Here is a 13,505-nt window from a genome sequence, read left to right as displayed (position 1 = left end):
CCAATCTACTGCTCCATGACTCAGTTTACTCACCTCTAAACAGGGAAGGAAAAGGTACTTATTTCCCAGGGGGGTTTCACTAATTAACATCTCCAAAGCCTTTGGAGATTTGATAACAATACTTTACCTCTTCATCCAAGTACATCAAAGCACTATTCAGATAGTGAATTATTAAACCTTACAACCCCCATGTGAGTTACAGTGAGTGCTATTATAACCCATGCCTGCTTGGTGTGGTGCTGTGTCCCCCTCTAGGGGCACCAATAGATGAATGAGTCTGCTACAGCCTTTGCTAAGAGCCATGTGGCTTTTAGCTCATGTATTTAGCTTCAGAGGTCCCAGGTTTGATTCCACCCACCGATGACCGGGATCTGTCAGTGTTATCCTATCATCCGTGTTTCCCAGATGGCATCATTTAGATGCTCACAGATTCTAAGTCCTGGAGGGACCATTATGATCTAGTCTGACCTCCTGTAGGGCACAGACCATAGAATTTCCCCAACGTTAAGCAACTGCCATACAGTGTAAGGAATGATATGAGTGCAACTATGCTTGTTATCATTCTGCATGCTCCCAGATTAGACTGCCGTGTTGCCATAACCAATTATAATACGCACCTTAATTTCAGCCAATGCTCTTACTGAAGGATGGTATGGAGACTGAACAGGAGAGAAAGGAAAGCATACAGTGCATTTTACATTTAAAGCAACTGCAAAAGCAGGGTTTTTTCCATTTCTTTATTAGTTAGTTATCTGTTCACCCACCTGACATTTGATCCACTAGAGCAAGTGTATTTGATGCAGGTCTAGATAGTCAGTCAGTCCACCCCAGCTGTGCCCTTCATCAGCCATGGAAACTTTCAGCAAACAAACACAGAGCTATGTCAGCTGGCCTGACCCTGATCTCATGGCCATCCTGGGCTAGGCAAGCATCAACCTGAGATTCCTGCTTTTAAACGCAACTTTGTTTTATTATTTACTCTTACTCCCCTGTCCGTCCCCCCCCCCCCATCCATCTGTCTTTTTCATCCATTTGTGCCCACATGAAATCCCAGTGACTTCAACAGGTCTCCACATGGGTGCAGCGGTCTGTCCGCATGTTGTACATTGCAGGATTGGGCCATATGTGGTGTGCTCTTTGGGGCAGGGAGTGTCTCCTTCGTTGATTGTCTACGTGGTCCCTTGCACAACGGGGCTCTGATCTTTAAGTGGAGTTCCTACCTGCAATCATATCATCAATCTCTTTCACATCACTGTAAGTCCTTTAAGTCAATGGGGTTGCTCCACACTGGTATGAGATCAGAATCTTACCTCAAAGGCATCATCATAAGGGGATATAAATGAGGGCAGAACCTGGCCCTTTATATGGGAGTTTCAGAAAGGAAAGAAGTTCACTGCTAGGAATTCTGGACTGAATTCTGAACAGTGTAATTCTTTGGGTCTTAATTCCACCCACATCAAACGTTAGAGCAAACAGCATTTCAACAACAAAATGCTCGGTGCCACCAACAGCTTTCAAGCAGCACCAGGAAACTCATCCCTAAAGCACCAACAATTGCTGCCTTATTTCTAATGATTCCCTTGGAGGCGCTTGTGTATCTCAGCTAAACGCAGTAACACAGAATTACACTTATTCAGACCATATGTATAAGTGCAGCAAGAGCCCGTAAAAGCTTAACCAGCACAATAAACATTTGGAAAAGCACCATGACCAGATTTATGGTCCTTGGACACCTACCAACATGACCCACCAGGATTAGATACTTAGGTTTTTTGATGTAAGCAAAAAGTAAATAACTCCCCCCACCTCCCTTTCCACTCTGCAATGGACCCCCAAAGCCCAATCCTGCATTGGAATATCACGTTTTTTCCATCTTTTCTGATTCCTCAAATGTGCTCGTTGAAATTGTGCACACAGAGCAGGTCCTGGCAAGCAGGAATTTATTTAGCACCCAGGACTCCAAACCCACATCCCAGAACATACAATAAAACAAAGGGAAAAAACGGAAGACAAATAAGACCCTTGATTTCCACTAAAGGAAGGATTAACCTTGCTGCAGAAAGGGAGCTGGACTCTGCCAAATTCAAGCTGATTTTCAGCGCTAGTTCACCAGCATAAGAGCAAAGGGGTAACTTCAATACCACATACTGAAATGGAGTTCAGGATGATGGTGGGATGGGATGGCTGCAAAATCATGTTATTCCATCCCCGAGAAGCTGGAGTTGTTAAATCTTGAATGTTTATTTAAACAAAGCAATTTGGGTTAAAAGGACAACTATGGAGTTGTGAGAAACAAAAGTTACTGTCATTCCCCACACAGAAGACACGGATTCCCAATCATTCCCCAGATTACTCGAGCATTTGCTCACCCACTTTTCCTCTCCTTTATGTTTCATAAAAGTTGTGATTAATAATAAAAATATTTCACACTTATACAGCACCTTTCAGCCAAGGAAAGTGCTTCACAAATGGGAATTAATACAGCCCACAGCATCCCTGTGAAGCATGTATTATGATCCCCCTAACAACGGGGGGAAACTCAGACACAGATGGGTTGAGCGACATATTCTGGGTCACACAAACAGATCACTGGCTGTGCTGAAAATGGAACTGAGGAGTCCTGGCTCCCCATCTCTTGTTCTAACCACACTTCTCTGTTAAAAGTGTCTGGGGCTAGACTTTCCCTATAGATGTTAAATGAAAAAGGCATGAGAGGAGGGCATATGAGACTGCTTTTAAGAGATTTGCCCCATTCATTGAGACAAGAGATGGAGTAACTGAGTGTTCAGGTCTGAGGGAGTGCCTCACCGCCCACACATACCCTCCCTGAAAATGTTTTTACAAGTTTAAGACAAGCCACTACATAAAGTTACACAAAAGGAAGACTTAAGTATGACGACAGCTTTACTTACATGAGGCTCAGGGCATGAAGCTGTCCTCGTTGTTAAAGAACCAGCTCAGAAGCACTGCACTGCTTTGCTTATTAAAATGCACAAAAAGGCTATTTGTGTTTATTCGCTGTTTGGGGAGGTGGGCTGTGCATTTCAGCAGAGAACAAAGCCTACATGCAACATTTCATTCTCCCTCCCACTTCTGTTTTTCAGAATCAGGGGCAGATTACATAGGCAAGGCTTGGAATCAGAGCCAGTGATAACAGCTGAAGACAAAGTGGGTCCTGTGGGAGTAATGGATGCAATGAAGTAAGGATTAGGAATGTGTGGAAAACCTAGCACACCAAAGAAAAGCCTTACCAAATCTTAAGGGGGAGGCCAGCAAGGTGAAGATCTGCCAGAAGCAGATGTGTTCGTGTTTACAGATCACCAGGCATGACAAAGTTAGAGATGGGAAGCACAAAGTTTTGGGAGTAGGGAGGAAGAGAAGAAAGCAATGTGCATTTTCCATACCCGTAAGGAGTCCCAAATCTAAAACCAGCAAGCTAACTACAGATGAACCTGACCACTAGGGAAGGTTTGGATCCAGATCCAAACCACACAGCTGCCTTCTATTGCTAGTCAACAAGTAGCCACCTCCCACACAGTCCCTTCATGGCCAAAGATGTCTCCGCAGTCCTCTACCTCCGTTTCCCCCCTTCAGGGCCCCTTAAACACACCACACACAAACTCTTCTTAAGTTTAGCAACTAGTCTCCCTGGGACTGGATTTATTAACATAACAAAATACTCAACATAAACGTTCTCAACTCCCTATCAAGTAGCTGCTCTCACGCTTCCTACTGGAGGCCTCCCAGCCTTCCTTACCTGTAGCCTCTTCCCTGAAAACTCAGGATTCCCTGCTAGAGCCTACTTGCTCCTAACACCCATGCCCTCTGCTTAGTCCCCCCTGAGCATCTCCCAGCTTTGCTCTGTAAGGGAAATCACCTGACTCCTACTCAGGTGTGTCTACTTAGTAACTAAGGTTGGCCTGCCCCAGGACTCCAGCCCTTAAAGGGGCAAGCCTTTGTTGTGTTATAAGGCTCAACCCAAAACTCCACATCAAACCGCGGGAACGTGAGGTTCTGAAAATTGCAGCTCAGGGACGTGTCAAAAGTTAACTGTAATTAAGGAGCTCATCAGTCACAGACATAAGGAATAAGTTATCTGGGAAGGTAGCAGAAGCAGAGTGCAAACAAGATCAAGAGAGACCTAGAACAGACTCCGGAGAATGACCTGGAGATGGAATGTTCTGGTGGAAAAGCAGGAAGTTAGGCTTAGTCGGCATGGCCCTTTCTTTGGTTAATTTCTTACATACTTATAAACCTTACAAGCTACTTAAGCACGATGAGGAGCTGGATGGAATCTGCACTCGGAGCCATACGTACTTATTTTTGTGAGCTGAAATACATAGCTTAGGCTCCGTAAGAATCTTACCCTCCCAAAGTGTGCTGCACTCCAGGTGCATGTCCAGCATGTTTCAGGTGCTGGCATACCATAAAGGAAAAGTGGATTGGCCACATGGGGGAAGTTCTGATTTCTCCTGTGCAGCTAATTGAAGTTCATCTAAGGAGAGTAAACTAACTGCAACTTTAGGTGAGGTCGTTTGCACTTTCACAGTTTTGTGGGATGAGTAACCCATAGGGTAATATATATCTGTTAATGTAAAGGTCCTCCTGTGAACACTTGCACTCAAGGAGTGTCTGTGTTTATTTGGAAGAAAGGTGGATTAGTGGTAAAGCAGAGGACTTAGGGGACTTGAGTTCTAGTCCCATGCTGACCTTGCATAAGATACGGAACCTCTCTGGACATCACTTTGACCAGCTACAAAATGCTCACAACATTATGGTTAACTTGACTCTCTCCTATGGTTGTATATCAGGGAGCCAACCATTTAGCCCTGAGTGTTGTTTAACCTGACCACTTACATGGATAACTATTCAAACAAAGGAGAGTAAATTTAACAGCCCTAATCTGATGGAACTAGTAGTCAAGACTCCTACCTTGTATTCCTAGCTCTGCCAATTACTTGCTCTCTGACCTTTTGGTAAGTCACTTTACCTCCCAGGGCTTGTGCTTCCCCACCTGTAAAATGGAAATAATATTCCACTATCTCAGAGGCAGGCTGGGAGAATTGATTCCTATTTGTGATTCATATTTGTAAAGTGCTTTGAGATCCTTGGATGGAAGGGCAGTGGAGTATTAATATTATTATTGCTATTGCATGAGTCACATAATGCTTCCTTTCCAGTATTATTCTCAGGAACAATCCCTGGGAAGATTTTGGTTTCACAGAACAACAAAAAATGTTTTTTTGGCAGTTGGTGGCAAGAATAATCCTGTTCCCTTATGTTTTGTGCTATTTAAAGGGAAACTGTACTTATTTTAGAAAGAGCAGCTCTCTGCACTTTCAAAAGACAAGTCATCATGAAGAAACTCAGAAAGATACATTGGACTTCATTTTATGGTATCCTTGGACATTTCTGAGTTAAGGCAAACTGTGGGTGAAGTGTTCCTTTCAGCTGGCTCACAAAACCATCAATGACAAAACACAGCAAAATCCCTTAGAAGTAAGCAACAAGATTTGTAATGACTTTCAACTACAGCACGTTCGTTGCAGGTCGTGTGGTTGCAGAAGGAGCAAGTCAGCGCAGCATTTCAACTATAGGGGGCAGTGTTTTGTGCCATGTTCCACTTACGTCAGACAAGCTTTTGAGGCTGTGATTATATGGAGAGTGTTTGACGCTGCATGCTCATAATAAGTGCAGGAATAACATTCTAATCGGAGGAGGGGGTTTTTAAGAAGTAACTGGGGTTGCCACTGCACTAATATCATTGGCTCTGTATAATGAGCAACAACTGATGGTTGTGGATTTTAGGCAAATGAAATGCATCTTAAATGTGATGTAGGAAACCAATAATTCTATATCACTTGTAGTTTATGCAATCCCTGTTGACTAAAGTGAGATTGCATGGACGTAAATGATGGTGAAATCTGGCCTACAAAGGATTTCTACAAACTATAGAGAAGGTTCGGTTCTACAATAACACCAGGAGGGTAGGAGGTGGGGGGAAGGGAATGAGGTGTATGTTTAACGAACAAATCAAAACCTTTTCTCCCTGATACTTGGTGAATGCCTCCAGCATATGGGCTGGAGAAGGTAGACCGTGAACTTCTTTTCTCCCAGTTTCATCGCGCACGCACCGGGGGACGTTCAAGTCAATGGAAAGGTAGCATATTCAGTACTGACAAAAGCAAATACTTTTTCACACGGTGCATAATTAAACTGCAGACCCCATTACCACAACAGGTTGTAAAGGCCAACACTTTATGAAGATTCAAATAGGGATTGGATGTTCATATGTTTAATAAGATTATTCAGGGTTATAATTATTATTTAATTGCAGTAACACCTAAAGGCCCCAGTCACAGACCAGGACCCTACTGTGCTAGGCACTGTACAAACACAGGACAAAAAGATGGTCCCAGCCCTAAGATACTTACAATCTAAACTTAAAACAAGAGACAACAGGTAGAGACAGACAGGGGAACACAAGGAAACGAGATGATATCAGTCTGCATGAGGGGATTCTCAGCACACTGGTCGCCTGACCGTTTTCAAGTTTTGTGTAGACATCACGTCAAAGGAAAGTTTGAAGGAGGGATTTGAAAGACAAACATGAGTTACTTTTGAGAATGTCTATGGGGAATTCATCCCAACCACGAGGGGCAGTATGGGAGGAAGCATCTAGGTGCTTGTTTGAAAATGTAACGAGGAAGGCTGGCATCATGAGCCAATCAGAGGTAGAAGTCAACATCTTGATTATGAATGAAAGAGGATAGGGAGGGTGGGGATAGGCTGTGAAGAGCCTTGGAAATGAAGACAAGAACTATAAAAGTTCATGCTAACATGGGAGGCAGATAAAATCTCATGTTCGATGGCTTAAACCTGTCTCTAACTCATAGGGCTCAGAATGAGACCCTCATGGGGATCAGATTATCCCACGTTTCCCAGCCGTGAGGTTTCTTGCGCCTTCTGCTAAAGCATCTTGAAGCTAGACACTGTAGGAGGATTCTGAACTAGATGGATCATGAGTCTGATCCAGTCTGACAATTTCTGTGTTCCTATGAGTTTACCTTGGGTTCTCACAGCACAAACTTTGGTGGCCGCACTCTTGCTGGTGGGTGCTCTGACAAATTTTCCTAAAATAATTATCTGTAGTAAAAACAAATAAATATGCACATATACATGTCCAAATCATTGTCATTTATTTACGTAGGGATTTTTTTTTTTAAGACTCAATAATAAAAATAATGTACAGCTGTATTTTGGTTCCCCTGGCCCTGGCCCCCAATAGATCCCCCTAGTCCCCACTGCATCGTCTGGCCTCCCATTGCCCCTTGGGGCCCCGCTGCTTTTCCCCCATTGCCCCAAGCTCTCTTCTGTGGCCTCACACCCCAGGCTCACTCCACTCCTTGCCTCTTGACCAGGGTGCCTTCTGAAGCCCCGCCACCCTGGACTGATGCCCAGAGTGGGAGCTCCATGGCTGGAGTGGGAGGGAGCCGGGGGGCTGAAGCGCAGAGTCCCACGGCTAGAGTCCCAAGGCCAAAGGGGGAATGACATGGGCAAAGGGGGTTGCAGGAGCCAGACTGTGGAGGTCAGCCAAAGCGTGGGGGGAAGCGGAGGGGTAGGGTTGGGCAGAAGAGGAGGGGAGGTGGCTGGCATTGGGGGGCACATAGGCACAAACAAGGGCGGGAAGGAGCCAGGCGATGGCGGTGTTGGATAGTGGCTGGTGAGGCAGGGAAGCAGGAGCCAGGCGATGGGGGTGTTGGACAGTAGTTGCGGGGGGGCAGGAGCCAGGCAATTGGCATGTTGGATAATAGCTGGGGATGGAGGGGCCAGGACCCTGGGTGTGTGGATAGGAAGACCGGAAGGGTGGGGGGCAGGAGCATGGACAACCTTAATTCTGGCATTTCCTAACTTCTGAGTACTTGCCTTTGAAACCTTAACTTTCTTTTAGCACAGGCTTTCAGAGGTGTTAGAGATATACACCCAGCACACCAAACAGACAGACACACATGAATACAAGCCACAAAGTTCGGACCCATTTCTGAATTCCCCCCAAATTTGGATGTGTTTTGATCTGGGCTCATCTCAAACTCACACCCGAACTCTGGATGATGAACTCGTTAAGAGATTGATCGGTGTTAACATGCGCTGGTGGCATTTGTTCGAGTTACTCCCTCTAATAAGGATAACAATGGGCTGGAAATCTACTCCACCAGTCTACTGGGTAGATCTGTCCCACACAAAACAGTCAGCTGGGACCTGTTAACCAAATCATCCCTTGTTGTTCCATTCACTTTCAAGAGATAATGACAGGGGTTTTTGGGGTGTCCTAAATAAAACAAAACAGCTTTGCATGAGGGTAAATACAGAAGAGTAAATGTGCTTTAGTTTGTCTATAATATTAACAGGGTGATTATGTAATTTATTTGGCTCATATATGGAAAGACTCTGGTTCTAGGACTGGATGGGATTTTCCTTGAAGTCATCCCTGAACTGTATGAGTTATTTTCCTGGCTCACCCCAAAACAACGTGGTTTGCTTTCTGAAAAGCTAATGTCCAACTGTTGAAATGTTTTGCCAACCAAAACATTGTGGCCTTATCCTGTTTTAATAATCTAAGGCATCAATCTCACCCTCAACAGTCGTTTGATGTATTCTGTACTCTGCTGAAATAAACCCTTCAGACTTCACTTAGCTTGCATTCTGATTGAAAACTAGCACCATGCATCAGGCCGACAGCATTCTCTGTGAAAAATTTAACAGTGCATGGTGGTAACATATATTTATTTCCATGTATTGGGGAGTGAGCAACCACATATTCCAGCCTTTTTTCTTTTTTCCCATTGCTCAGAGATGGGCCTGAGGCCAAAACAGTGCTGCTAAGCTTGTTTTCTATTTAAAGCATTCATTTTTATTAATAACCCTTTACAGCCTACACACCAGCACTGCGGGAGTTGCATTTCCGTGTTATGTCATCATGAACCATTATGTATTTAATTCCTGTACCCACAAACCCACATGGACGTCATTAAACACGTACCATACAATATTAAAACTGTGTTCTATAAAGTGCAATTAAAAAAATAAGATCTATGAAGTGTAGATCTTTTCCCCCTAAGGTCATGGGAAAATGAAGAGGTAGGCAAGTGAGAGGAGACTCTGTGGGGCAGTAGGTTAGCTCACCAACTTTCCCTGTCTGGGGATCTACATTCTAGTCCTCCTTATGTCACAAGTGAAAATTAATTACCCTATAAACTCTTCAAAGCAGATATAACAAATCTGTGTTTTGTGGACAACAGAGCTCGTTGCTATATAAATCAGACATGGAGTATTGGGACAAGAACCTTGGTCCTTTTATTCCAATAAATAAATAAGGCCTCTACCACGCTTCCCACTCATGGAAGCCTCCAACAGTGGGAAATAATAGCAGGCTTCTTACCGTCTCTATGGGCCAGCTATTTAGAGAGCACCATCATACACCCAAGTCCAGTACACCATGCAGCGACCTTGCATTGTAGAGTGCCAAGCGTGATGTTGGTGTTAGACTCTGGAGAAGGTTTTAACAATGGTTTCCAACGCAATGCTAAACATGCCCTTGGCTATGCTTGCAGCTAAATTTTGTTCAACACTCATTATCAGCAATGGGTGGGTTTCATAGTGCAGACAAGGGTTGAGATGAAGGTTATGAACTGTTACAGTACTGTAGCATTTCCATAGAAACCCCCCCCAGCATCCTCCCCTTTCCTAGCCACCAGGGAGGGACTGGCTTCTCATCTGGGTTTGACCCTAATCAGCCGGCTTCAGCCACCTGTTTTATTGGTCTTTGTCTCTTATGTTTAGTCCTTTGGCTGTTAGTGTCTGGTACATTTTTTTAAGTCACCTGTGTGGGTGGTTGGGGGCAAGGGGCTGTGTGTGAGGATGAGAGGAAGAGATGGATGGAATTAACTAGAAAAAAAGATTTACAGAAATCCTGGAGAGGAGAAGAAAGAAGAGAGGAAATCCTGGGGGATGAGGCAGAGAACACATTCTGAGGGAAGAAATAGATAGTTGATGGGGTGGAAGGAAAGAGAAAACAGCAGACGTTGAAGACAATGCAGAAAAACATACTTCATTACCTATAACACCACCAGAAAAAGGGGAAGGGGAAGAATTTAAAACACGAGCAAGAGAGATGGAGTCAGTTACATTTTAAAAATGCATATGGGAAGTTATATGACAAAATGTTACAGGTAAACACAATACATAATACTGTAGCTGTTCTAGTCCTTTGTATTTTAGAGTGTGAAGGGGCATGTGCTACTGAGGACAGTGACCAGCACAGGGAGTTTTCAGTATGGCTAGTAGGCTTGGTCTTTGGGACTAATGGATGCCAAGTGCATTTTTCAAGCTCCCCAACCCCCACACTCACACAAGGGAGATAGAATATTCAATCATTTTGGTGGTGGAGTTTCTCAGACTTATTTTGCAGTTACAAGGATTTTTTTTTCAAGGCATGGCCAAATGTTTGTATATCAAGAGAATATACCACCAAGTTGCCCAGCTATTTTCATAAACTTTTCCAGGCCTTCTAGAGAGCTGTCACTTACCTCTTGCCTAACTAATTATTTCAGGCATAAGGTTTTATTTATCGTTAAGCAGGTTTCCTACACAGTGGCTTTATAATCCCAGTTAATCTTGCTACAGGAGAGAAAAAGAAAAGGAATAAACATGTATATAATTAAAATGACCTGAGTGTGTGTAGTTTCATAAATATTCAGCAATTCTTTAATCTGATTTAGGTTCATTTGTCACTGTCCTTTCATTAAAAAGAAAAAGGAGGACTTGTGGCACCTTAGAGACTAACCAATTTATTTGAGCATAAGCTTTCGTGAGCTATCTGATGAAATGAGCTATAGCTCATGAAAGCTTATGCTCACATAAATTGGTTAGTCTCTAAGGTGCCACAAGTCCTCCTTTTCTTTTTGCGAATACAGACTAACACGGCTGCTTACTCTGAAACCTGTCCTTTCATTGTTCCTTTTGAAGCCATAGTGATGTATGTGCCTGTTTGACCATCGAATTCTCTATGAATGTGTTGCAAGGGCTAGTTAAAGCAAATGTACTAAAGGGCATTGGTAAGTGATGGTATCCAACACGCTCTGACACCGAATATGGGCACTGTCATTGGTGCTGATTGGTTTCGTGCTTATTATTTTGCCTCAGTGAGCCTGTGTTCTCCTCATGTTAAGATCATTAAGTGAAGATATTTATGCTGACTCCATTATACAGTTATGAAAAGCATGCATTATTTTTAAAGGTCACCTCAAAAGATTTTTTTAAATTGGGCTTGTGCCCTTTTGGCCTTTTTTATGATGTATTAAGAAGGCCAGAAAAGTTTTTTCACAAAAGCTTTTTTTCCATGCTTGTCTTTAAAAAAAACACCTTAGATTTATAGGGAGGGTTGAGTTTGTGCTTCCCTGGTTTTATTGCAGGGCCACTTGGGGCTTCCCCTAAAATAGGCATTACAAGAGCGGTCCCCAAACTTTTGAGGGTCACGCCCCTCTTTCTCCCTGTTCACAGCTCCCTGGAGCCAAGCTGTGGCTCCTGGGGGCGGGAGCGGACGGGGTAAGGGACCAAGGCTGGGACCACAGCTGGAGGTGGAGCTGGGAGCAGGGCCGCAGCCAGGACCGATGTTGGCGGCAGGAACAGGAGCGGTACTGGGCTGCGGTGGGGGCTGGCAGCTGTGCCTGTGGCCAGGTGTGGCTCTGCTCCCGGCCCCGCCCCCACCCCTTACTTCGGACCGGGAATGGAACCGCAGCCAGCAGACAAGGCTGGGATTGGAGCTGGGAGCAGAGCCACGCCAAGGCTGGGGACGGGGACGGGGCCAGGCACAGGGCTGGGAGCTGGGGATGTGTCTGGGGGCAGGACCGGAGTAGAGCTAGGAGCAGGGAGGGACTGGATGGTGCTCTCTCCCTGCTGCCCGTGGGGGCTGGCCCGGGCCCCGCCATGCCCCCAAGACGTTCCTCCACACACACACACACCCCGAGCACCCGCTGCACCCCCGGGACATCCCCCTCCCCAAGATTTAGTCAGGGCATATAGTACAAGTCATGGATTGGTCACGGGCTGTGAATTTTTGTTTACTGCCCGTGACTTATCCATGACTTTTACTAAAAATACCCGTGACTAAAACGTAGCCTTAGTAAGTTATACATTTAACTTATGCAGTTTTTTGTGTGTGAAACATCTTATTTAAGTTTGTTTTAAATGAAAATAAAGTAAAAGGTTTTTCTGAGCAAATATTAAGCTGGGCAAAGTACTGTCAAAAAGCAGCATTTGTTTGTGAGAGCCCAAAATTCTCCTCTTTCTGATATTATTTATCCAGTCAGGGGCTAGGGTATATTTGAGCAGTAGGTTGAAGCTCATGAATTTTATGTTTACACCAGAAAAACCAAACCCTTGCTTGTCATCAAACTGCAAGGCTGGAGATTTCCACCAATGGGGATACTGAACGATCAGGACAATGCTGCAGTGAAAACAGCCACAAGAAGGCAAATGAAAAAAATTAAGTTAAAAAAGTAATAATTACATAACGCACTGGGGACCGTCATTCCTCAAAGTGAATGGGGGAGGGGAAATATCCTTATGTTGTTCACTTCATCCCTTGCCTAATAACCCACAGGCACCTAACTTTCCAAGTATCACATTTTTCATACTCTGGAAGCATCACAAAGCATCCTTCATCAGCTTGGCCCTTTGGCAGCTCCCCTCCTCCAAATGCAAATGCTACATCTGGAAAAGGCAAGAACCCTCTCTCTCAAGCCTGAAAGCCTCCTTTTATCTCCTCTCCTCAGCAGAACTCCCACTTCTTTCAACCACTCACTCTAACATACAACTTCATTGAATGGATTCAAGGTTTTCTCCTAAGCTGCTCAGTATCTGCCTCATCTTAAAGCCGCAGCACACACCTTCAGAGCCCGTGCTCTCGAATTCATTCTTGGCTAAACATTTCTAAAACAATGGATATGGATGAGCACTAGACAATGAAGGTTAACAGAGTCGCTTGTGAGGGCTGGAAGGAATTGGCTGGTGTTGCCTGCACTTCCCACCCGCGCCTTGCTCCTCTCACTCTCAGAGATGACACTAATGCATCATGAACATTAATAACAGGGTTACTGTGTACACCACAGAGGCTTGCTCTGTGCATTGTGAGGACCAGGGAAACAATAGATGCTTTTCTGCTGATCTCCTGCTGGAAACATGCGAATCAGCCTCCTGGTTTTATCCCTGTAACCTCCAGAGCCCTTAACTGTAAAGATGGGTATCCTTTTGAAGGAACTAAAGATATAGGCCCTGATTCAATAAGGCACTTAAGCCACATGTGTAACTCGCCAACGGGAATATTAAAGTCACACATGTGCTGAAGTACTTTGCTGAGTTGGGGCCAGAAAGGGAAATCTATGTGCATGATTTTTCCCTTTCTTTATTTTTAAGCCATACTGCTGCGCCGCACCCCACCCCTCAGC

General features: G+C 44.5%; 1 protein-coding gene across 7 annotated transcripts in view; it reads right to left on the bottom strand.

Annotated features, from left to right (window-relative positions):
• The window catches only part of SH3PXD2A (SH3 and PX domains 2A), a 388,309-nt gene that overhangs the window by 184,905 nt on the left and 189,899 nt on the right, over positions 1-13,505 (bottom strand). For 2 of the 7 annotated variants that reach the window (XM_037903423.2, XM_043551935.1), the window contains exons 1-2: positions 3,758-3,832; positions 2,913-3,175 (exon numbers count right to left, since the gene is read on the bottom strand). The exons of 4 other annotated variants lie outside the window; for them this stretch is intronic. In XM_037903423.2, the coding sequence (XP_037759351.1) occupies positions 2,913-2,914 (2 nt within the window). In that variant the 5' untranslated portion in view covers positions 2,915-3,175; positions 3,758-3,832. Of the gene's footprint in view, positions 1-2,912; positions 3,176-3,757; positions 3,833-13,505 lie in introns of those variants that run through there. One more of the 7 variants, XM_043551934.1, reaches the window with a different exon arrangement.

The sequence above is a fragment of the Chelonia mydas genome, chromosome 7, assembly GCF_015237465.2.
Source record: "Chelonia mydas isolate rCheMyd1 chromosome 7, rCheMyd1.pri.v2, whole genome shotgun sequence".
Taxonomy (NCBI): domain Eukaryota; kingdom Metazoa; phylum Chordata; order Testudines; family Cheloniidae; genus Chelonia; species Chelonia mydas.
Note: the sequence above shows the minus strand (reverse complement) of the source record. Positions and strands in the feature narration are given on the sequence as shown.